The sequence below is a fragment of the Panthera pardus genome, unplaced genomic scaffold, assembly GCF_024362965.1.
Source record: "Panthera pardus isolate Hobbes unplaced genomic scaffold, ASM2436296v1 HiC_scaffold_22, whole genome shotgun sequence".
In the NCBI taxonomy this organism is placed as follows: domain Eukaryota; kingdom Metazoa; phylum Chordata; class Mammalia; order Carnivora; family Felidae; genus Panthera; species Panthera pardus.
In genome coordinates this window covers 29931453-29953998 of record NW_026526788.1, presented here as the reverse complement: position 1 = coordinate 29953998, position 22546 = coordinate 29931453, and the positions used below count along the sequence as shown (strand labels likewise).

The 22546-nt window shown below is 50.8% G+C and overlaps 1 protein-coding gene and 1 long non-coding RNA gene across 3 annotated transcripts in view; one reads left to right on the top strand and one right to left on the bottom strand.

Moving 5' to 3' along the window:
* HK1 (hexokinase 1) overlaps window positions 1-22546 on the bottom strand; it is a 123999-nt gene that overhangs the window by 58608 nt on the left and 42845 nt on the right. The window contains exon 1 of one of the 2 annotated variants that reach the window (XM_053888538.1): window positions 11112-11327. The exons of the other annotated variant lie outside the window; for it this stretch is intronic. Coding sequence (XP_053744513.1) covers window positions 11112-11174 — 63 coding nt within the window. The 5' untranslated portion in view covers window positions 11175-11327. Of the gene's footprint in view, window positions 1-11111; window positions 11328-22546 lie in introns of those variants that run through there. 2 annotated transcript variants of the gene reach the window in all.
* LOC128772528 (uncharacterized) lies at window positions 11456-15010 on the top strand. The gene is made up of 2 exons (XR_008416715.1): window positions 11456-11535; window positions 12562-15010. It is a non-coding gene; the product is annotated as an uncharacterized LOC128772528 (long non-coding RNA).

The following is a 22546-nucleotide window of genomic DNA, read 5'->3' as shown; positions in this document are numbered from 1 at the left end:
CTGCACAGCCCCCCGCGTGTCTCCTCTGCTGGGCCGGGTGCCCGCTCTGCCTGGCGGGAAGGCCTCCGGTGACGCCTAGTCGGGGAGGTCTCAGAAGTGTTTGCTGGCTGAGATAAGGCCCGAGACTCCTCTCCCCTGAATAGCCCAGCCCTAACTCCCGGCACCGGCCCCTCGCTTCAGACTCATGGGGACCCCGTGGGGCCAACAGCCTCTCCCCGAGGGATGAGGGATGCCGCGTTCCAGGCATCCTCTGGTTCTCAACCCCCTCCTCACAATGTCTGTCTCTCCAGGCTGAGGCCCAGAAGGACACAGAGCCCTACGGACAATTGAGATTCTCACCTTCGAGCCTCCCCAGGGAGAGATGCAGGTGAGAGAAGTGTGTGCAAACGTCACCAAAGCAAACAGGACCCCAAAGCAAACAGGCCCCCTTCGGGATGTGAAGACACTTTCCCCAGGCTCTTTTTCAAGGTCCATGCCCTCAGGCAGCCCAGGGCCCTTATCTATCATCTGATGTATGCTTCTGAACGGCTGGTTCCCTTTCAACTGCCGGCTGGTTCCCTTTCAACTGCTGGTTCCCTTTCAACTGCCGTGGGCCCGACACCATAGATTATTCACACACCACTTCTGTTTAGTCACAGGTCAGGAGGAGAATGGGATCCCCATTCTTGATGAGGAAACTGAGGTTCGAGAAGCTGAGATGTTAAGCGTGGACAGGGCCCATGCCGGGCACTTCAACCTGCCCCGAGACACCCTACACATCTGCAGGGTGGGCGCATGGATCTCCTCTTACGTAGGAGGAATCTGGGGCCACGAAGTCAAGTGAAAGGCCCCAAGCACCCAGCACCCAGCTGGGCTCCAGCTCAAGATTCCAAACCTGACGCTCCTCCCCTAATTCCCCAGAATCCTCTTGCTAGGAGAATCATGGAAGGCCGTGAGGTCATGTCCAAGGTCTTCCCGGGGAACTCGGTACCCACTAATCCCCAGTAACAGGCGCCTCCCGGCTGCTAAGAGAAACCAAGCTCTGGCCCAGGATGAGAAGAAAGCTGTCACACTGAACCGGCTAAAAATAAAGGAGGTACCCGGTGGCTTCAAGGGGAACAGAACGGCCCTGGAATGTGGCAGGGCAAGAACAACAGGCTTAACGCTCGGCCTCCTGGTCGATGGCTCGGGCTGGGTCCAGCCTCCAGACTCACAGTCCCCAACATCCCAGGTACCTCCAGACCAGAGAGAAGAGAGGATCCAAAGTGCAGACAGTTTTGCTTTCACTACGAGATGACCAAACCCTCATGCCGTGGGGTTCAAGACACTGCAGTGGTGTGAGCAGACCTGGCTAGAAATGGCCAGACCTCAGGCCTCCTCCAGCTACCCTGACCCCTCTATCACCTTGGGCAAGTCACTTCCACCTCTGTGTTTTTCCATCAGTAAAACAGCAATAATGAAAACTGCCCTCTTGCCCTCCTACCTGGCAGGCACAGGAGCCACACTGCACCGTGGATTACTCAGAACACAGGCTTTGCAGAAACCCCTGCTGGCAAACGCAGCCTGGTACCCAGGATCCTGGCCCCGGCTCGGGGATCTGGCTGCCCATCCTGTATTATGCAGAAAGCAGCACCACCCCCCACCGTGCCTCCCAAGGTGCCCACACGTGGGTTGGGTGTGACCGACAAGGATCACAGTTGGCATCTGTACAGTTCTGCACACTTCCCAAGTGTTTCCACACCCACCCTCGAATTGGTTAAACGGGCAGAGAGCAAGGCAGGAGTCATTTACCGCGTCTGACAAATAAGGACACTGAGGCCCAGACAGCTTGATGGCTACCACGGCACTGCTCAAGCTAGAAGAATCTGTTGAAGGTAATGGATTCTAGCCTCCTAGTCTTACAGATGAGGACACTGAGGCCCAAGGACCTATGAGAACCCACTGCTTTAAATGCAGAGTGCCTCTGTCCGAACTTTAGCCATAAACTTCACTGTTTAGCAGAGCGCTGTCCGACACAAATACAATCCATATACGTCATTTTAAGCTTTCTAGTGGCCACATTTTTTGAAAAAAACAGGTGAAATTAATTTTAATAACATCTTATTTAACCCACTATCTCCAAAATATTACTCCCAAGGTAAACAATGTTTTTAAAATTACTAGTGAGCTATTTTATGTAACTTCTTGTCACATGAAGTCTCTGAAATCTTGTATCTTACACTTAATCGCACATCAGACTCCCCATATGTCAAGTGCCCAGCAGCCATGCACGGCTGGTGACTACTCTTCTGGGCCACACAGCTCCAGCAGCCCTGTTATGGGAGCCTTGGCCGATGGTTTCTACAGGGGGCTGCTGCAGCGGACTGCTCTGGAAGCACACAGCCCCGGACCTCACTCCTGGTTTATGCGTACGTGGTACCATCTGCCCACCGGTGTCAGCCAGACTTGTGTCCTTATCCTGGTCCTCTTGCTTTCTGGCCACCAAGATCATGTCAACTCCACTTCCTGAGGTTCTCCTGCCCCGGATGCAATTGCAGGAAGAAATGCCTACACCCAAGCTGGCTGGAGGGACTCAACGAAATCAAGCACGTGAAAGCATGTTGTAAATAGAACAGAACTCTGCAAAGGTGAGGTGGTGCCTTTATCACAGCAGTGGCCTGGGTCTCCTACTCCGCTCATCCCACCCGGCACCCAGAAGGCACCAGGAGACATCAGAGAAATGAGGTCAGATTGAATAACATCGCTGAAAGCAAACCCCAGTCAAGGAAGCCAGCTGCTCACAGTGGGGCCAGGCAGAGGCAAGGAGAGAACAATCTTTAGGAGTGCGCATTACAGGAGCATTAGGGGGTCCTCTAATGATTAAATGATTAAATTAGATTAAATTAAATTAAATTAGATTAAATAAAATTAAATAAATTTTAATAAATTTAAAATATTTAATTTAAAATTTTAATTTTAATTTTAAATATTTAATATTTAAAAATAAATAAATTAAATTAAATTAAATTAAATTAAATTAAATTAAAATGATTAAATTAGATCTGTGTTACACATCCATGCAAACAAGGATGGGGGAGGAAGATAAATACAAAGGGTACAGGGAGAAATTTGGAAAACAGGGGAAATCCCTAACATTTCACTGCAAATGACTTTATTGGGCCAATTTCCTTCCCCAGCGGAGGGAATCAGTCAACACTCAGCTGGAGAAGGGGGGGAAGGGGAAGGACAAGCAAAGCCAGTTGGAGAGGATGGGGAAGAAGGAGAGACAGGAGTCTGGGGAACCTGGGGGTCCCGTACAGCTCTGACCCATTCTCTACCTCCTTGGATCCGTTTCCCTAAACAACAAGATTGAGTGTTGGGTGTGGTATGGTGGGAAGAACATGGGTTTCTGCGACAGGAGAACGGGTAGTGTTCCTGTCCCTATTACTAATGAACTGTGTGGTTTTTAGCAAGTCATTTCACCCCTTGGGGTCTTGGTGTTCCTCATTTCTTTCTTTTTTTTTTTTTAAATAAATCTTTCTTGTGTTTGTTTTTGAGAGAGAGAGGAAAAAAACACAGGTGGGGGAGGGACAGAGAGAAGGGGGACGGAGGATCTGAAGCAGGCTCTGTGCTGACAGCAGAGAACCTGATGCAGGGCTTGAACTCACAAACTGTGAGATCACGACCTGAGCCGAAATCCAATGCTTAACTGCTTAACTGACCCAGGCGCCCCTTGGTTTCCTCATTTCTCAATGCAGACAATGCCTTTCTCAAGGTGGACAAAGTCAGGGGCTCTCCCAGCAATGCTGCTCCTATGCATATGCCCAGGAGAAATGAAAGCCTACGTCCACACAGGGAAAACATGTACACAGATGTTCACAGCAGCATTATTCCAAAGTGGAAGAAACCCAAATGTCCATCAACTGACAAATATCTAATGTCTAAACATACTGTGGTATAATGACACAACTAAACAGTATTCAGCCATGATATAATGATACATGCTACCGCATGGATGAACCTTGAAAACATACTGCTCAGTGAAAGAAACCAGACACAAAGGCCACATACTGTATGTTTTCATTTATGTGAAATGTCCAGAAGAGGTAAATCCATTTTAAAAAAAGAAAGTAGATTAGTAGGTGCAAGGGGCTGGGGAGTGACTGCTTAATGGGTGTGGGGTTTCTTTGGGGGGTGGTGAGAATATTCTGGAATTAGATGATGGTAATGGTTGTACAACCTTGCGAATGTACTCAAGACCACATTGTACACTTAAAAAAACTTTTTTTAACATTTATTCATTCTTTGAGAGGCAGAGAGAGACAGAGCGTGAGTGGGGGAGGGGCAGAGAGAGAAGGGAGACACAGAATCCCAAGCAGGCTCTAGGCCCTGAACTGACAACACAGAGCCCGACGTGGGGCTCGAACTCAGGGACCGTGAGATCATGACCTCAGCCGAAGTTGGACGCTTAACCTCCCAGGCGTCCCCACACTGTACACTTTAAAACGGGGAGTTCGACAGGATGAGAATTACAGCTCAACTTAAAAAATAACGGGGCCCCGGCATCAGGCTGGATGGGTCTGCAGGCTGGCTCTTCTGTTTACTGTCTGAGCCTCAGGGTCTTTACCCAGAAGTGGAGATCATGAACAGCACCCCCCTCACTGGGGCACTGTGGGGACGTAATGCCTTTAGCACCCTCCCCGGCAGGAAGCGTGACAGGCACTGGACGCTGGCTTCCATTAGTATTGTTACTGATGATTAAATTAGATCTGTGTTAGGAAGACAGGCCCCTAGTAGGCATTCAATTCCCTCGAAGGTCCCCCCAAGGTCTCAACGTCTGTGGCCTGTGACCAGGCCCAGAATCAGATGAGCAGCGTGATCCGACATTTTCCGCCTCAGAGCAGGGACCAGCACTTCTGTTTGCAAAGGGCTGGGCTGCACACCACACATTTCAGTTTTCCTGCCGCTGGGCACTGTCACCCTCTCCTTTTACGGAAGACAGTCCAAGACAGGCTGCAGGCCCGAGCGTTCTCCAGCAGAGCCAGTGAAGCAAGCAGCCAGCGCGTTTAGGAGACTGATAAGCCAGCCCCGCCTCAGGGATCCACCCAGGAAGAGAGGGTGTGCGGGCAGGAGCACACGTGCACTTTTAAATTCCCGGAAAAGTTCACCGGATTCCCACGCTGGAACGCGCGGGGCCACGGAGAGCCCTCCCCGCCTTTCCCCGCACCCAGTCCCCCCTCCTCGGGGCCGTGCAGCCGTCAGTGGGGCTGGCACCGCTCACAACCAGAGCTCTCAGCTTCCCTCGGAGACACTCCACGACGAGGGCTCCGCATGATAAGGTAAACTGGGAGATGGCTAATTTTAAACTAAGCTTGAATGCTGCAACGTGAATGGAAATAAATGACTGGGAAGAAACCGACTCTTTAAAAAATGAAACACTCTCCCAAAAAATGTCACAGGTTTAACCGTACGGGGGTTGGTGTGCAACACCAGGAAACCGTACGAACTTCTGACGGGAGTACAAAGTGACAGGACCACCGGGGATGGCGATTTGACAAAATCTTGAAAGTGGGAAGACGCACACACCCCTCTGCCCAGCAATTCCGTCCCAGATACCCAGCCCAGAACCTAGAGAAACGCACATGTGCACTGAAGGAGCGTGCAGGAGGAGACTCACCGTGGCACTTGTAACGTGAAACATTAGAAACCCAAACACCCATCAAAAGAAGAGATTAAATGATAAATTGTGGTGTGTACAACACACAACGTAAGGGCGTGCAGCAGTTTAAGTTGATGAAACGGGGGTGTATGGGGCAACAAGGAAAAATCCCAAGTATAGAATGTTGAGCTAGAAAAGGCAAGTTGCAGAGGATACACGCAGTATAGCATCATTTACCAAAGCTTAAAACCACATAAAGTAACACTATATACTGCTTATAGATACAAGATATATAATGAAAGTATAAAAACAGGGATGGAAATGATAAACATCAAAATCAGGACACAGGCACTCTCTGGAAGAAGAAACAGATGGGACTAAAGATGGAAACATAGGGGTTTCAGCTCAGGGTTTCAGCTCCGTCTCTAATGTACTCCTTCCTGTGTCGGTTGCTTCTCAAGCTGAATGGCGGGTACGCAGGTGGTTGTTGTTAGTCTCAACATTTTTATGTACCTCAAATACTTCATAAGACCTGACTCATACATGTTGACTTGTGGGGGAGAGAATTAAAATATAGATTCCAAGTTAATTCATTAAAATCAACAAAGATGGGAGAAAAAAAATCAACAGAGGTGGGTTTTTCTCCTAAAAGAAAGAAGCAGAGGGAGTAAAAATAGCCCTCTGGAATGAATGAATGATTATTTTATAAAGAATAACCTTCTGGACTCCATTCCAGATTTCCTTAGTACTATTAGATAGATAGATAGATAGATAGATAGATAGATAAACAGACAGACACACACACACACACACACACAACTGATATCTGATATGACAGCCATAAAGTATTCTAGAAGGCTCAGAGATAACAAACCATTAAAAAGAGAGAAAGCAAAACTACGTTTTGAGAACTGTTTGACTCTCCCTCACAAAGTTTCTAAGTATAATATTCCCATTTGTACATCTACAACCTGGCTTCAAGCCATTCCTAAGCTGGCGATTTCCCACCCATGATCTGATCACTGGCCCCTATATGCTCTCACAGCATTCTGTGCTTTGCACTTATCGTTAAGACAGCAAATCATTATTTATGTTCCAGGAGAAGAGGGAGCATTTTACCGAGTTTAGGGCTGTCACCCTAGCCTAGCACAGCCCTCTGCACATAATAAAGGACTCCAACATTTTCCAAAGAAATCACTGAGTTCCCACGATCGGACTTGACTCTAAGGGTCCTCAAATGAATTAGCAGATGCCAACAGTCTGGCCACCACTGCTTCCTGGACTCTGAGGGGTATTGTTGCCTGGACCCTCAGCGGGGTCCTCGGGCATGCTCAGAGCGGACTCCAGTGGCTGAGTCTATCAAGCAGGAAGCCCTGACTGCAGACACACATGGAGACAGTACCAAATCAGTCTTTTTAGGAGAGAGCTGCCCATGCCATCTCCAGAAAACAGCAGGAGCGTGGGAGGACGGCACGGCATGGCCAGATGTGAAAGTCCTTGTACCCACCCGCTTTCCCAGTTTATTCTCTCACGACAGTCCCAAATTATCAAACCAAATGAAGAGTTGGGGCTTCTCTTGGGGGGGGAGGGGGAGAACTCCAGAGAACACTCTATGTAGAGGGAACAAGGATTATGAGATACAGATGCACCAAGGATGAGGCTCTTACTGGAAATTTGTGTAACACCAGGTCGAAAGGTGTCTCAGGTATTATTCATACTTTTCTAACTCTCCTCTCTCTCAGCCCTGAGCAGTAAGGAAAGGGCGGTTTTGTTTTGTTTTGTTTTTTTTAATGCTTGCTTTTGCAGCTGAGAAACTAAACCGTGGGTAGCCTTTTAACTGCTAAGCACACTCTCCCCCACCTTCCTGGGCCAAGCACTCCTGGGGTCGGCTGTTGGACAAATCGCACCTGTTCATTCACCTCAAGGAGACTACTTAGGGTCACGGGGATCCCACTCAGAGAAAACCCACCGGTGTTTGCTCACCTTTCGGACAACCTGGGAGGAAAGGAAGCTACTCCTTTGGTTTTTTTTTAAGATTTTAAGTAATCTTTACACGCAATGTGGGGCTCAAACTCACAACCCCAAGATCAAGACTCGCATGCTCTGCCGACTGAGCCAGCCAGGTGCCCTGGAAGCTAGCCCTTCTTAAAAGGCCAAGTTCCCACCTTGCTGGACTCACTCTCCCAAACAAAGCACTACGCAAACCTTCACTCTCCTCCAGGCTCCTAATGGCCAAGCCAAGTGGAAGACGCAGGCAAGAGGACAGGCATGTTAAAAGTTACTTGGAGGTCAAAGGACCCAGCCTCTGGCTGAAGAACCAGCACATGTCTGGGATTCTGATGAATGGAATCTTTCACGAGCACACAGGAGGCCTCTTTGCCTCCTAAAAGCACTAGAAGAGTGAAAGGCAAACCTAGGTCTTGTACTTATTTCAGCCCAATACCAGGACGTACTTTTCCCAGCACCCCATTAACCAACATCATGCAGGTACAGTCTGGCAAGTGGGGCTCCACACCGGGAGGCCAGGCACTTGGCTTGTTTCGACCCAGTTTGTATTTATGAGACTGAATTAGTGGCAGGTCTCACAGGCAACGAAGAGACCAACGATACCCCCCTTCGTGACCACTTCTGTATCCTGAGCAATCCCGAAAAGCCTTCCCTGGCATCATCCTCATCTTCCTTCCTCTTACCCCCAGGCCAGAAGGCAAGAAAATGAATGAAGGTTGGTGGGGGATGCCAGGGCTGTCTCCAGAGCCCCAGGGGCTGCCTAGGGCTGAAGGGCTGAATCATCCTGGCAACCCACGCTGGCAGGTTAGGCCGGGGTGGGGGGAGGGGGTCTGTATTCACTGGGTCCCCACTGGGGTTGCAGGTAGGGCCCACTTGGGGCAAAAAGAACAGGGCCTGAAGTCCTGCACCCCCACCCAGCCTTTTCACAGTAAGCGGTGGGTAGGAAGGGCTGCTCTCTAACAAGTCTTGAGTCCTAGGAAAGGAGATGCAATCTCCCAGCATCTGCACAGGTGGGGGCGGGGAAAGCTGACTAAGCCACTGGAACCGGCATCTGCTAGGCTCTTAGGAGGCCCAGGAAGCTTCCTGGGGACCACACCCATGGATGGCTGTGCTGCACAGCCCATCACGCAGGCCAAGGTGATCTTCTGGCAAGAATAGACACATACATACACACACATACACACACACACACACACACACCTGGTGTGGGCACCTGGGTGGCTAGAGTAGTTAAGTGTCTGACTCTTGGTTTCCGTTTAGGTCATGATCTCACAGTTCATGAGTTCAAGCCCTACATAGGGCTCTAGGCTGACAGTGCAGAATGTGCTTGAGATTCTCTCTCCCTCTCTCTCCACCTCTCTCTCTCTCTCTCTCTCTCTCTCAAAACAAATAAATAAACTTAAAAAAAGAAAGGAATATACACAAACACACACCCCTAGAAAGCAGTGTATGATGTCCTAGGTGGGGTGTAAGAAAGCCATCTTGTTCTTAAGGCTCTCCTTGGCCAATAATATTATCTGAAGGAGGTTCTGGCCTCAACACCCTCCTCCAGCAATGTTCGGAGGCCAGAGAGGGGAGGCAGGGAATGTCAGCTTGGCAATCTCAGAGCAAGAAGGACTTCTGAGGACCAACTGGGTCAGAAATCACACACTCAGACGTCTCCAGGAGCCTGGTGGACAGAATTCGAGGCAGGTCACCACAGCGAGTGGAAGGCCCGGGAGCCACACTCAGCACTGAGTACCCGATAAAACAATCCTTACTGAGTACAGCCCAAACCTCAACCCAGCATAGTCCCCGGAGGCCACGCAGGTGGTGGTGGGTATGCATGATGGAAGCTTACAAGGGTCATCTGGGTCCCCACCCCGGCGGTCTGCAGTCTTGCACTACAGAGCACCCCACATGCAGGGGGAGGGCAGTGAACTCACCCCCACTGTGAAACGGGAAGAACATCAAGATCGGCACCACCACTGCAGAAAACTTGTGAAACGCACGGGTTGGCATGCTCGGCTCCCTGAGCTCGGTGGCCAGAAGGAAGGTCCACGGGGCTGCACAGCAGCACGCTCGAGCCCTACAGTCTGACAAGTCTAGAGTCACTGTTGCTTAGAGCTATGAGGGACAGCAGCAGATTTCTGGGCCTGTCTCCTAATTACCCTACTCTGGTCCCCGCTGGGCACAGGGCCCAGGATCCAAGCAGCATCCCCAAGGCCTTTGTCTCAGCACCTCCCCCTCAGCTGACTTCTAGGAGGAGCCCCGGTCAAGTTCCCAGCGGAGGGAGGGAGGGAGGGACCCGCCCTGGCTCTGCCTCTAACTCACCGGGTGACCTTGATGAGGTCACTGCCCTCAGCAGGCCTGTTTCCTATTGTGCCTGAGGAGGGGGTTGTCCTAGGTAGATAGGAAGAGAACCGAATGAACATCCTGTGGCTCGCAGGGCAGAAAATCCAGGCTTTACACTCCTGCCTGTCACCTGTAGGTGCTTCCCTTGTTTGAACTCCAAAGTCAGGTTGACTTTGCCTGTCCATCCCAGCTTACTCCAGCAATAATGTCACCCCTGCGGGGCGTGGGTGGGTCAGGAGCCTGTGCCAGGCCTAGCTAGTACTGATAACACGGGAGCTTTTCCCTACAGCCTAGGCTGTTTCTTTAAAACATGGTGGCAAAGCTGGCATCGGGGAGAGATACAGCTTTAAGACCTGCCAGTGGACAGTATTTTATGCTAGACAGATGTCAAAGGCAGCAACCCCTCAGGGTTGGGAGATGCGTTCTTGTGCAAGTACACACATGTCACAAGCAAACACGTCAAGGCCTCCAACCGACTCAAAAGACCAGTCTCTTACTTAAACTCCCTGGGCTGGCTGGAAATTACAATTTAAGAGAGCGGTCACGTAGGGGAATAAAAAATTCCATTCAGACATGCCGCTCCAGACCTGAGGCCTATGAGCAAAGTTTCCGGTGGCCTCCGAACCCCTCCCCGTTCCGGGAAGCCGGGCGGGTCACCCTGTCCTCAGATTTAGGGGCAGCCGCAACAGCTGGAAGAGCCGGAGTGAGAGCTCCTCCGGGGCACCCCAAATATGGGATGCCTGGCCTGCAGCCAGCACCCCCGCCTGCCGCGCGCTCACCTCCCTATCATCTCTGTAATCACTCCGCCGCCTACGGCGCTCAGAACCTTCCGAACAGGCCCTACGGACCGACCCACCGGTCCCCACACAGCCACCTCCCCGCATGGCCCGGGGGCCCATCTGACATCCGCAGCCCATCTCAAGGACACTGCAGCAAGCAGTCCAGCCCCGGGGGTCTTCCCCCCAACACACACACACACACACACACACACACAACCCCGGGGAGAATCGAGGGGCGAAGGCTTCCCCGCCCTGCAGTCCAAGCAGTGCCGGCCTGGGGGAGCCTGGGCGCCGGAGGACCGAGGCGGCGGCGGCGGTGGCGGCGGCGGCGAGCGGATGCCGGAATGCAGCGCGCGGCGCGGGCGGGGGCTCACCTTTTTGACTTGGTCATCCTTCAGCTCGGTGAAGTAATAGGCCAGGAGCTGCGCGGCGATCATGCTGGCGATCGGGGACGCGGGGCGGCAGGCGTGGGGCCGGCGTGGGTGCTCCGCAGCCCGGGCGAGCAGTGGTCCTCGGGCGGCTGCTCGGCGGCTCCTCCTCCTCCTCCAGCCGCGACTCCTCCCCCAAGGCCCGGGAGGCGGTGGCTCGCGCGCTCCCCGGCTCCGCGCTCCCGTCCCCGGCAGGGTGACAGCCACCGGCCGGCCCACCTCCTCGGCGCCCATTGGCTGCCGCCCGCCTCTGCAGCGCCGCGCGGCGGCATCCGGGCCCGGGCGGGGGGGCGCGGCGGCCGCTCCCTCGCGCGCCGGAAAGGGGGCGGCGACGCTGCGAGATCCCCCACGGTCCGGCTTCTCTCGGCACGTCCCCCACGTAGGGAGCCGGCGCGGGGGCGGGAGGCTCTCTCGGGCGCGCATGGTCGCGCGTGGCGGCGCCCGGCCCAGCGGAGGGGCGCGGGGCGCGGGAAGAGGCACCGCCCGAGCCGGGCGGGACGAACGGCCCCGGAGAGTCCGCTGCCGGCCTGGCGAGGGTGGCCCCCTTCCCGAGAAAATTAGGGCTCGGCCCCGGGAGCTCCGCGGATGGGGAGAGGCCGAAGGAGGGTGCAGAGGTGGGCGTGCAAAGCGAGCCGGGCCTGTGCCGGCGTAAGCGAGAGCCCGCGGGCTTCGCGGTCCTCGCACCCGGTCCCCGCTCCGGCCGGCTCTCGCGGGCCCGGGATGCCGAGTGCCGTGTCCCACCTGCGTCCTCCCGGCAGTGCATCACCCCCACCCCGGCCCGCCCGGCCTAATCTCCGTTGGGCCGATTTGTGTTGCTAAACCGAGAGCGACTCCCCGCAACGCCCGCCCCAGAGGCACTGGCTCCTGGGCTCTCCGGGGGGCGCACGCCCGCTGGGCGGGACTTGGGCCCCCCACGCCCCCGCCAGGCCGCATCCCCCGGGCGTCCTCTTCCTCCCGCGCACCCCGGCTCGCTGGCGTCGCGGGCGGGTCCATCAGGCGCCCCCTCCTAGCTGCCACCTTTTTCACTTCCCCAAAGGAAGTTAGCCAGGCTGGGAGGAATCCTGAGAAAAAACGTCCAGCCTTAACGGGGGGAGGGGACATGCGGAATCAGGCGGTTATGCAGCTGCTTTGAGAGCTACCGTAGCGTTCTTAGGTTCATTGCCGGCTGTGTGCAGGAGCCTTACTGCCTTACCAGATGACATGTAATGAGCTCGAAACACAACGAAGTGGTTACTATCCTGATTCAACAGGTAATCAGGTAGAAGCTCGGCGACGCCACGTATCTTGCCAGACTTCATACAACCAGGAAGTTGTAGATCCCAGAATTAGGTCTGTGCGTTTTCAAAGCCAATGTTCAGCCCTGCAATTTAGTGTCCTTTCTATTGTCTGTATGTAGCCTCTCTGCCTGAATAGGCCATGCTCCTGGGACCAAAGCTGCACCATGGGGTGCCCTGAAATGGACACAGTCCTCCCGCAGAACCTCCATCACGGACCTAGATCCTGGGGGACCCTGGCCAGGTCTACGGTATAGCGGTATCAAAGGGAGATGGGCGGTCCAGTACATTCCTCCTGAGCAACATCAGGAGCCTGACAGCTACCGTCCCCAATTGAAGAGGACCTCAGATGTGGCCCCTGAAGCCAGAGCCCTCAGTCCAGAGCTCAGTCCCCACCTCCTGGCTTTCTGGCTGTGACACTGAGTCACCTTCCTGAGCTTCCTCATTCATAATATGGAGATACTAAAGCCCGCCCACCCACCGTCCCTTCCTTGTTGGGGAGTACCTGCTTATCACACACACTTAATAAGTGGTGGGTCTTATTACACGATTGGGAAGCTGATGAGGGCTTCGCACTTGCATTCGAATCCCCAGGAAGGCCCTGAGAGGGCCTAGCAACTTTATATTTGTAATTTCGAATCATTTTGCAAAGAGGTTCCCCAAAATCATTTCATCTTCAAACCCCACAAAACCTGGATTCGCCCTCAGGGCAGTAGCGTTATAAACTAGGAACAGAGATTTTCTGGCATTCATCAAATACCTACACTGCCCACACAGCCATAAAGTAAAATCGGGGGAACGAGAATGATTTGGTTGTTCTCAGCCACCGTTTGAGTCCTGCCAATATGACGCTGCCAGACTCACAGGCTGGAAGCTCCTTGAGGATCAAGAACTGTGCTTTGGTAATTGCTCTGTCTCCCACACCTAGCACTCGAAGGTGGAATGAGCCCAGTGCAGTGATCAGGAGGGTTAAGAGCCTCAACCTAGGCCCCAGCCATCACTATGGCCCCGTTACATCCATGACCTCTTGTCTGAGCTGGAGCCAGGGAGAAGCTGAGCCTCCCAATTCTCCAGGCTACCCTGAGATGTTCTCTGTTTGCAGGCAGGGAGGCTGCCAATGCGTTCTCTTCCCTGGCCTTTGAGAAACTGCTTCTCAAGGTGACTCCTGTGCTCCCCACCCCTTGAATGCACTCAGGCCCCAAAGTCTATCAGTATATGCTGAGAAATATTTCTAGGCCTGCCCCACTGCTTCCTTCAACCCCTAGCCCTCATTGTCCCATGCCAGAAATATTACAAGAGTCTTCTAGCTGCCCTCCCTGGTTCCTGGCTTCCTACCATCCAAGTCCTTCTGAAGTCCAGGCCACATTATTCCTGCTAAGAAGCAGCCTAATCACATCATAGCCCTGCCCCAAATCCCTTGATGACCTCCTCCTTCCTGACCCAGCCAATTGAAATATCTCTGCCTGGTGTCTGAGGCCTTCTGTGATCTGACTCTCCATCCTGGGCTGCAGCAAGGCCACCGCCCACTGTCCTCGGCCCGCCTGAGTCCGCTCCGTTTAAGCCCCTGCGCATATTTCCTTGCTTGCCCTGCCTTCTCTGCTCACCTCCCGCTGACCTGACCAAGTGTCAGTCTCACTGAAGGCCCAGCTCTCCCACCCTCCCCATAAAAGCCTCTCCTGAGCATGGCTACTCACCCCAATCTCCCAGGCCTCAGCACTTCCACAGGAGAAACTCGGACTATGCTCAGAATCCATCTAGATCTAGACCAAGACTCTTCTTTACAGACTAGGAACCTGCAACGCAACGAGCAAGCCATCTTGTCCAGTGTCAGGCTGGGCTAGAGGTCGGAGCTGGGACTTAAACCCAGTTCTGATGCCCAGCCGGTGCTCCATCCATCCTTCCCCCCGCCCTCCCAACCTCACTGCCAGGGCCTCGGATAAGTGACACTGACTCATAACAATCTGCCTGATACTTTTGACTGTCTTCTGGGGGGCCGGTCTCATCTGCCCTAATCAGACAGCTTTCTGAGACCAGAGCCCATGTTACACTGCTATGACTGCTCCTGGGCTCAGAGCTGGGCCTGTGTCCTCTCTTTATCATGCCAGTTGTCACCTCATATGCTTCTTTATTATCCCACTTCTTTTTGCTGTCATATAGCTGTTGGAACCCAGCTAAGCCCCTTGCTGATTGATTACTCTCCGGACTCTAAGGAAGAGCAGACAGGACCCTGAGCATTGGAAATCTAGTTCCACACATCTCCCCTCACCCTCCAGATGGCCTTACCCTCTGGCCGAAGTCCCCTGGGTGTCTCTATTCATTTACTATGCTCCCTCCTGTAGGAGTTGGGTGGGGGGGAGTGGTCAAGCCACGCCAGGCTACCGCCCACAAAATGCACCTGCCAGTAAGAGAAGGCAGGCCACAGCTAAGTCAGGATGTAACAATCCACATCTGACCCAGGGCCCTAGGAACGTTACTCCAGAAATTCTCTCCAGTGGATCAAAGCCATACCCCAGCACCTGGAAGTACACTTCTAACAGCAGTGTTTGCATAATACTGATGGTTTACAGAGCATTTATTTTTTCATTTATTGCCTCATTTCTCCTGATAACACGCTGGTGAGGTTAGAAGGGCAAAACAAATATCATTATCCCCACTTAATCAGTCAATGAGGGTTATGGAGGTTATAGAGCACGTTTAAGGTCTGAAAGACAGCGACAGGGAAAAAAGAAAAGGCTAGCATGTTGGCATCCTGGATGCTCCGGGGAGGGGGGCTGTGGTCACACAAAGCACGTTCCGACGAGAAGCACCTGGAAGGGATCCTGACCCAACATTTCTATCAGTTAGATCTGTGGTTTTCAACCTGGCTGCACAAAAGGATCACCTGGAGAGCTTTTACAAACGTTGATGCCCAGGCCTCAGCCCCAGATGATGGCTGAACTGACCTGGAGTGGAGTCCGAACCCCAGCTTCCGGAATGAAAAGCGCTGACTTGCCATGGGAACATCTGGAGGAAATTTCTGAAATGAACCTGCCGGTACTATCGTTTGCAGTCTCTCTCGGACAACGCCGAGCGCAGTTCCTCCGGGGCCCCGGTGGCCCTGCGGACGTGGAGCACACTGGGATGCAAGTTCACGGTGACTTTCTCATCAACTCTGCAGACAGTTTTGCTCCTTTGTGAGAAGGATTCTGGCGAAGAAGCACCAGGGCTCAGCCCCTGGAGTGGCTGGGGACGGAAGGTCACATTCCTGGCCTGTCTCCCTGCCTCTTTCATTTGCCCGAAGTTCTGCCTTCCGGCGGCATCATGACAGAGGTTATAAGTTGGCAACCGCCAGACTAAAACATGGCCTCCAGCGTATCTTATTTGGCCCGCCTACTATTTTATAAATATGAGGAAGCCCTTAAAAGTTAGGAGATTTGCTTTAAAACCCACGTTCCCGGGGCACCTGGGTAGCTCAGTCGGATGAGCATCTGGCTCTTGACTTCGGCTCAGGTCATGATCTCTCAGTTTGTGGGTTGGAGCCCCACATCAGGCTCTGCGCTGGCAGTGTGGAGCCTCCTTGGGATTCTCTCTTTCCCTCTCTCTCTGCCCGTCCCCCGCTTGTGTGCTCTGTTCTGTCCGTCTCTCTCTCTCTCAAAAGAAACTTCAAAAAATAAAATAATACAATACAATACAATCCAGATTCGCCAGCATCTTAGGTCTGGTCACACAGGGCCCAGGTTATCACGTGGCAATGCTCAGCTAGAACTGAGCAGCCACTGCCCCCTTCAGACAGTGCAGGGGTACTGCAGCTGGCCCCAGGCCCCACCCAGTCTGCCCCTTCACTGATACACGCTAGTGTCTGCCCCCACTTAGGCCTTCAAGTTTTTGGCCCTTGATAGCTGGAATTTACAGGCACAAGGCCTCAGGTGTTAGGGCTGGGGTTAAGATGAGGCAAGAGAGGTGCCTCGGATGCAAGATTTGAATGCAAGATTTAAATCTTGCACACGTAGGCACCTCTCTTGCTTCACCCAAGTCCCACCCCTTTCAGGATCATAAAGGTCTCCGTCTGGCTGCCCCTTGCTCAACCCTGAGCTGTTTACCTGGCTCAGAAAGGACCTGATGCCCAGAGATACCCGTCTCAGCTTCTGTCCCAAGGTTTCTACTTCCCTGTGGGGATGATAGTCCCTCAGGGGAGCGAGGAAAGCCCAGTCTGGCCCTGTGGCTGGTTGGACATCCCATCCTCATACCATTGTGAGCCCAGTAGGCCTGCTATGCATAAATAATGATGGCCTGGAGGAAGGGTTATCCAGACTGCTGAGGCCTGCCTGTCTCCAGCCCTGCTCCTTACTTCAAGCCAGCTCCTTTTCCAAAGGAAGCCCCTATCTTATTGGAACAGAGCAATCTCAAAAGTCACCTTGCTGGTTAGTCTGAGTTTCCTGGGATAGTTCTCTCCAACGCCCACACACAAGCAGCATGACAGGGCCAACAAAAAGTCTTCAATCCTGCCCTGTTAGAATTAACTCCAAAAGATAGAAGGAAATGTTCACGTAGGAGAGTCCATCTCAGCGTCTAGGCAGGGTTCCTAGGCTGTGGGGTTTCACAGGCCAGCAAATTAAGCACACATATAAATAAAAACTAGGTACTGACTTTCATTTTGCTAAGAAAAGATAATTTTTTAGTTACAATTCCCATCTCCTATCACCATAATTTCCCAAAGGAAAAGAGGTTTTAAGCCAGGGAAAGAAAAATAAGGGCTGCTTTTTAAACAAAATACCTCTGGCTTTATAATAATAGCTAGTTCTCAGGTCGAACTTACTGTGGACCGGGTATCGTTCTAAATTCTTTACTTAGATTCATTTTTTTTTGACCCTCAGAACAAACTAATGAGATAAATACTAGTTACATCCCCCATTTTATAGATGAGACTCTTGAGTCACAGAGAGGTTAAGTGACTTGTCTCCAGGGTCACACAGCTACTGCAAAGAGCTGAAATGTGTGCCCAGACAGTCTGGCTCAAGACTGCTCTAACGGTGAAATATTCGTCTTATCCTATTGTCTATATTTCTCTTATTCTGTTCAGGCCCAGTGATGCCTCAGTCACAGAGGGGTCCAGAAACCTGTGTTGGGGAGCTGCTCCCCTGGGGTACCGAGTCACGCTTGGTTAGATTTGTAAGGTGGGGCACGTGGATCCTGGCTCTGCAGGGCCCTCTCTTGTAAAGGGCATCCTCAGACCACATGGTGAGGCAGACTGACCTGACCAGAGGGGCCGTAAGGGAGGTATGGAAGCAGTTGCCCTTCCCAGTGCGGTGGGGACGGGGGCATGTGGCTTGGTAGATTCAGCTGAGCTGGCTGAGTATGCCCTCCTCCCTCGCTGTCTCCTGTGGGTCCATCCCACTGTGCCCTACCCAAAGAATTGCTCTTTGTATTTTTTTGTAAATTTCTTTTTTTTTTTTTTAATGTTTATTTATTTGTTTGGGGAAGGAGGGGCAGAGACAGAGAGGGAGGGAGAGAATCCCAGTCAGGTCTCTGTGCTGTCAGCACAAAGCCCAACGCGGGGCTCGATCTCACGAAACTTGAGACCATGACCTGACCCGAAATCAGGAGTCAGCCTCCCAACCAACTGAGCCACCCAGACACCTCCCCCAAAGAATCACATGTGTCAAGAGTCCAGCCCCCACTTCTCTCCCGAACCCCAGTTCATTTTCCAACTACTGCCCATGAAGGTCAGCTCTGAGACCCCATGGGCGCCTGAAAGTCGGTATGTCTCACATCCCAGTCCTTTCTTCTTCTTAAACTTACTCTCTCTTCTCACTTCCCCAGCCTGTCATTTATTCCCTCAACAAACATTTGTGAAGCACCTAGTCTGCTTGTCCTTCCTAGTCACTGGAAATGTGCAGGTGAGCAGGACAGAGTCCCTGCCCACACGTTCTGGTGGGGAGGAACAGACAGTAAACAAGTCACAAATTAAATATACGTCAGCTCAGGGGCTAGGAGGAAAAACAAAGCAGAATGTAGGTGACACATCCTACAATTTCCATTTCCCCTTTGTCTTAACTAATGAATGCTCCAATTTTCAGCTGACTCCAGCCCTCACCCCCCGCCCCCGAGTAAAGACTCCATCTACCGTGCAGCTAGATGTGGCCATGGGAGCAAGTTCTGGCCAAAGAGGTGAAAATGAGGGCATCTCATTCTAGCTTCCTGGAGCCTTCCTTAAGACACAGTGATTATGGTCATTCTTCCTTCCTACTGGCTGAAATAGAGACAGACTGGCTAGAGAACCCCGGAATGTCTCGGGTTATGAGAGAACTTTGGGAATGGCAGTCCCACAAAACCAAGCAATGAAAAAAAAAAAAAACAAGCTTGCATCCCTGTCACCAAGATGCCCCACATCAGCCCCCTACGGACTGCCTCATAGATTTCTAGAACCCGAGAGAGAAAGAAAATTCCAATGGGTTAACACAACTGCTGTTGGAGGGTTTTCCGTTACTACCAGCCAAATCTAACCCTAACTGATGCCCAGGTTGAACAGCAGAGAGTAAGAGAACCACTGGGGAGACCTCTCTGACGATACGACACGTGAGCAGACACCAGAACAAAATGGAGCGTAGGCTGTGGTCTGCTTATGCACGCCTAAGCTGCCTCTTCCTTCTTGGGAAAAGAATGTCCCAGGTAGGAGCCATCTTCCCATCAGCTGGAAACCTGACCGTTACCCTTGAGGCTTTCCCCTCCCAAATGCCTTGCCTCTAATCTGTCACTAAACCCTATTGAGTCTACCTATGTCCGTGCCTCAAGAACAAAAACAAAACACGTCCAACTTAAGAACTCTCCTGAATCCACCCCTCCTCCCCATTCCTTCTGCTAGAACAGGGCTGTAGAGGACTGAATGGTGCCCGCTAAAAGATATGCCCTAATCCCCATAACCTGTGCACGTGACCGTATTTGCCAAAAAGGGTCTTTGCATACATAATTCAGTTGAGGATCTCAAGATCTTCCTGGATGACCGGTGGTCCCTAAATCCAATGACCTTCCTGATAAAAGGCAGAAGAGAAGACAGTGGGGGAGAATGCCACGTGAAGGTGGAGGCAGAGAAGAGAGGGGGTTCTGCAGCCACAAACCAAGGAGTGCCTGGAGCCACCAGAAGTGAAAGAGGCCAGGAAGGATCCTCGCCTAGACCCTGGGGAGGGAGCCCCGCCCTGCTGACACCCGGATTTCAGACTTCTGGCCTACAGAACTGTGAGATAATAAATCCCTGTTATTTTAAACCACCAACAAGACACGTGGTGGCTCAGTCGGTTCAGCGTTCGACTTTAGCTCAGGTCATGAACTCACGGGTTTGTGGGTTTGAGCCTCCCGTCGGGCTCTGTGCTGACAGCTGGGGGCCTGGAGCCCGCTTTGGATTCCGTGTCTCCCTCTCTCTCTGCCCCTCCCCTGTTCATGCTGTCTCTGTCTCTCTCTCTTTCAAAAATCAAAAATAAAAAAAATTAAAATAGTAAAAAAAAAATTAAACCACCAATTTGTGGCAATTTGCTATTGCACTCTTATAAAACTAATGCAAAACCTTAGCCATATCAAGTCTCTCCTAGTCCCAGGCCACAGAACTGGTCTATTCAGAATCCTCTGTAGTAAAAATGTTTTGATCATGTATCTGAGAAATCTGTATATTTACTTTTTTTATGTTTATTTATTTATTTTGAGAGAGAGAATGAGCAGGGGAGGGTCAGAGGGGGAGAGAGAATCCCAAACAGTCTCAGCACAGATCCTGACATGGGGCTCAATCTCATGAACTGTAGATCAGGACCTAAGCCAAAATCAAGAGTTGGTTGCTCAACGGGCTGAGCCACCCAGGCGCCCCTGTATATTTATTTATAACTATCAATGCATACGACTGCACTAATGTATTATTTATGTTATAAAACATACGTAGGGGTGCCTAGGTGGCTCAATCAGTTAAGCATCCAACTCTTGATTTCGGTTCAGGTCATGATCTCAGGGTTGTGAGATTGAGCCCCACATAGGGCTCTGCACTAGGTGTGGAGCCTCGTTAAGATTCTCTCTCTCCCTCTCCCACTGCCCCTCCCCTCTTGTGCTCTCTCTCATTCTCTCTCTCTCTCAAAAAAAAGAAAAAAAAATACCTGCAACAGACATGAAAATAAATGGGACAGATGAGAGTGTAAAATGACACTACTTTGGAACTGTTTGGTTGTTCTTAATATTTTTTTTTAATGTTTACTTATTTTTTTGAGAAAGAGTAAGAGAGAAAGAGAGACAGAGTACAGAAGGAGAGGGAGACACAGAATCCAAAGCAGTCTCCAGGCTCTGAGCTGTCAGTACAGAGCCCAATGTGGGGCTAGAACTCACAAACTATGAGATCATGAGCTCAGCCCAAGTCAGATGCTTAACTGACTGAGCCACCCAGGTGCTCTTGGCTCTTCCTAAAAAAGTTTAACATATACCTACCCCATGATCTGGAGATTCCATTCCTGGGTATTTACCCAAGAGAAATTAAAGCATATGTCCATATTTGGACATTTGCACACAAATGTTCACAGCACTTTATTAATAATAGCCCAAACTAGAAACAACCCAAATGTCTATAAGAAAGTGAGAGGATAAAAAAATCATATTAGATCTCTACATAACTCCTACTTCTCAGGTAAAAAAATGGAACGCTTTCTCCCCCTTTGGTAACAGTTTTACTGAGATACAATTCACATACCATATAATTCACCCATTTAAAGTGTACGGTTCAATGATTTTTAACATAATTGCAGAGTTGTGACATCCTCACCACAATCATTTTTAGAACATTTTTGTGATCCCCAAACGAAACATTGTACCCATTAGCTGTCATCCCCCAAGCTCCCATGCTCCCTGGCCCTAGGCAACTACCAATCTACTTCCCATCTCTACAGATTTGCCTATCCTGGACATTTCATAGACATGGAATCACACAGTATGTGGTCTTTGGTGACTGGCTTCTTTCATTCAGCAAGTTTTTAAAGTCCATTCACATTGTAGTACATATCTGGACTTCAGTCCTTTTTATTTCTGAATAATATTCTATTGTGTGGATATACCACCATTTGTTTACTCATTCAACAATTGATGGGTCTTTGGTTGTTTCCACTTTTGGGGTTCTTTTGGTGTTGCATTAATTTACTAGCGTTTTCGTAAAATACCACAGACTAGGTGCCTTAAACAACAGAAATGTATCTTCTCACAGTTCTGGAGGCTAGAAGTCCAAGATCAAGATGTGGGAAGGTTTGGTTTCTTCTAAGGACTCTTTCCTCAGCTTGCAGATAGCCCCCATCCTCACATGGTCTTCTCCCTATGTGCACACATCTATGATGTCTCTTCATGTGTCCAAATTTCCTCTCTTGAAAATATGCCAGTCAGATTGGAATAGGGCCCATTCTAAAGACCTCGTTTTAAATTACCTCTTTAAATATCTCCAAATATGACTACATTCTGAAGTCCTAAGAGTTAAAACTTCAACATATAAGTTAGGGAGTGGAGGGACACAATCCAGCCCATAACAGGTATCATATTAAGAAACCACTGCCAAATCCAAAGTCATAAAGATTCACATCGATGTGTTCTCCTAAGAGTTTTATAATTTTAGCTATTGCATTTAGGTCTTTGATCCATTGTGAATTAATTTTTGTATATGGTATGAGGTAGGGATTCAACGTCATTCTTTCGCATGTGGATATCCAATTGTCATAGCACCATTTGTTGAAGAGATTACCCTTACACCATTGATTTTTTTTCATACCCCTGTGAAAACCAAATGACTGTAAATGTAAAGGTTTATCTCTGGACTCTCAATTCTATTCCATTGATCTATAGGTCTATCCTTATGCTGGTACAATGCTGTCTTGATCACTGTAGCTTTATAAGTTTTGCAAACAGGAAACGTGAATTCCTTGGCTTTCTTCTTATTCAAGATGTCTTGGCTAACTTGAGTACCTTCCATTTCCATATGGATTTTAGGATTAATTTACCAATTTCTGCAAAGAAGCCACCTAGTTTTTTAAATTTTTTTTTTAGTGTTTATTCATTTTTCAGAGAGAGAGAGAGAGAGCAAGAGCAGGGGAGGGGCAGAGAGAGAGGGAGAGACAGAATCTG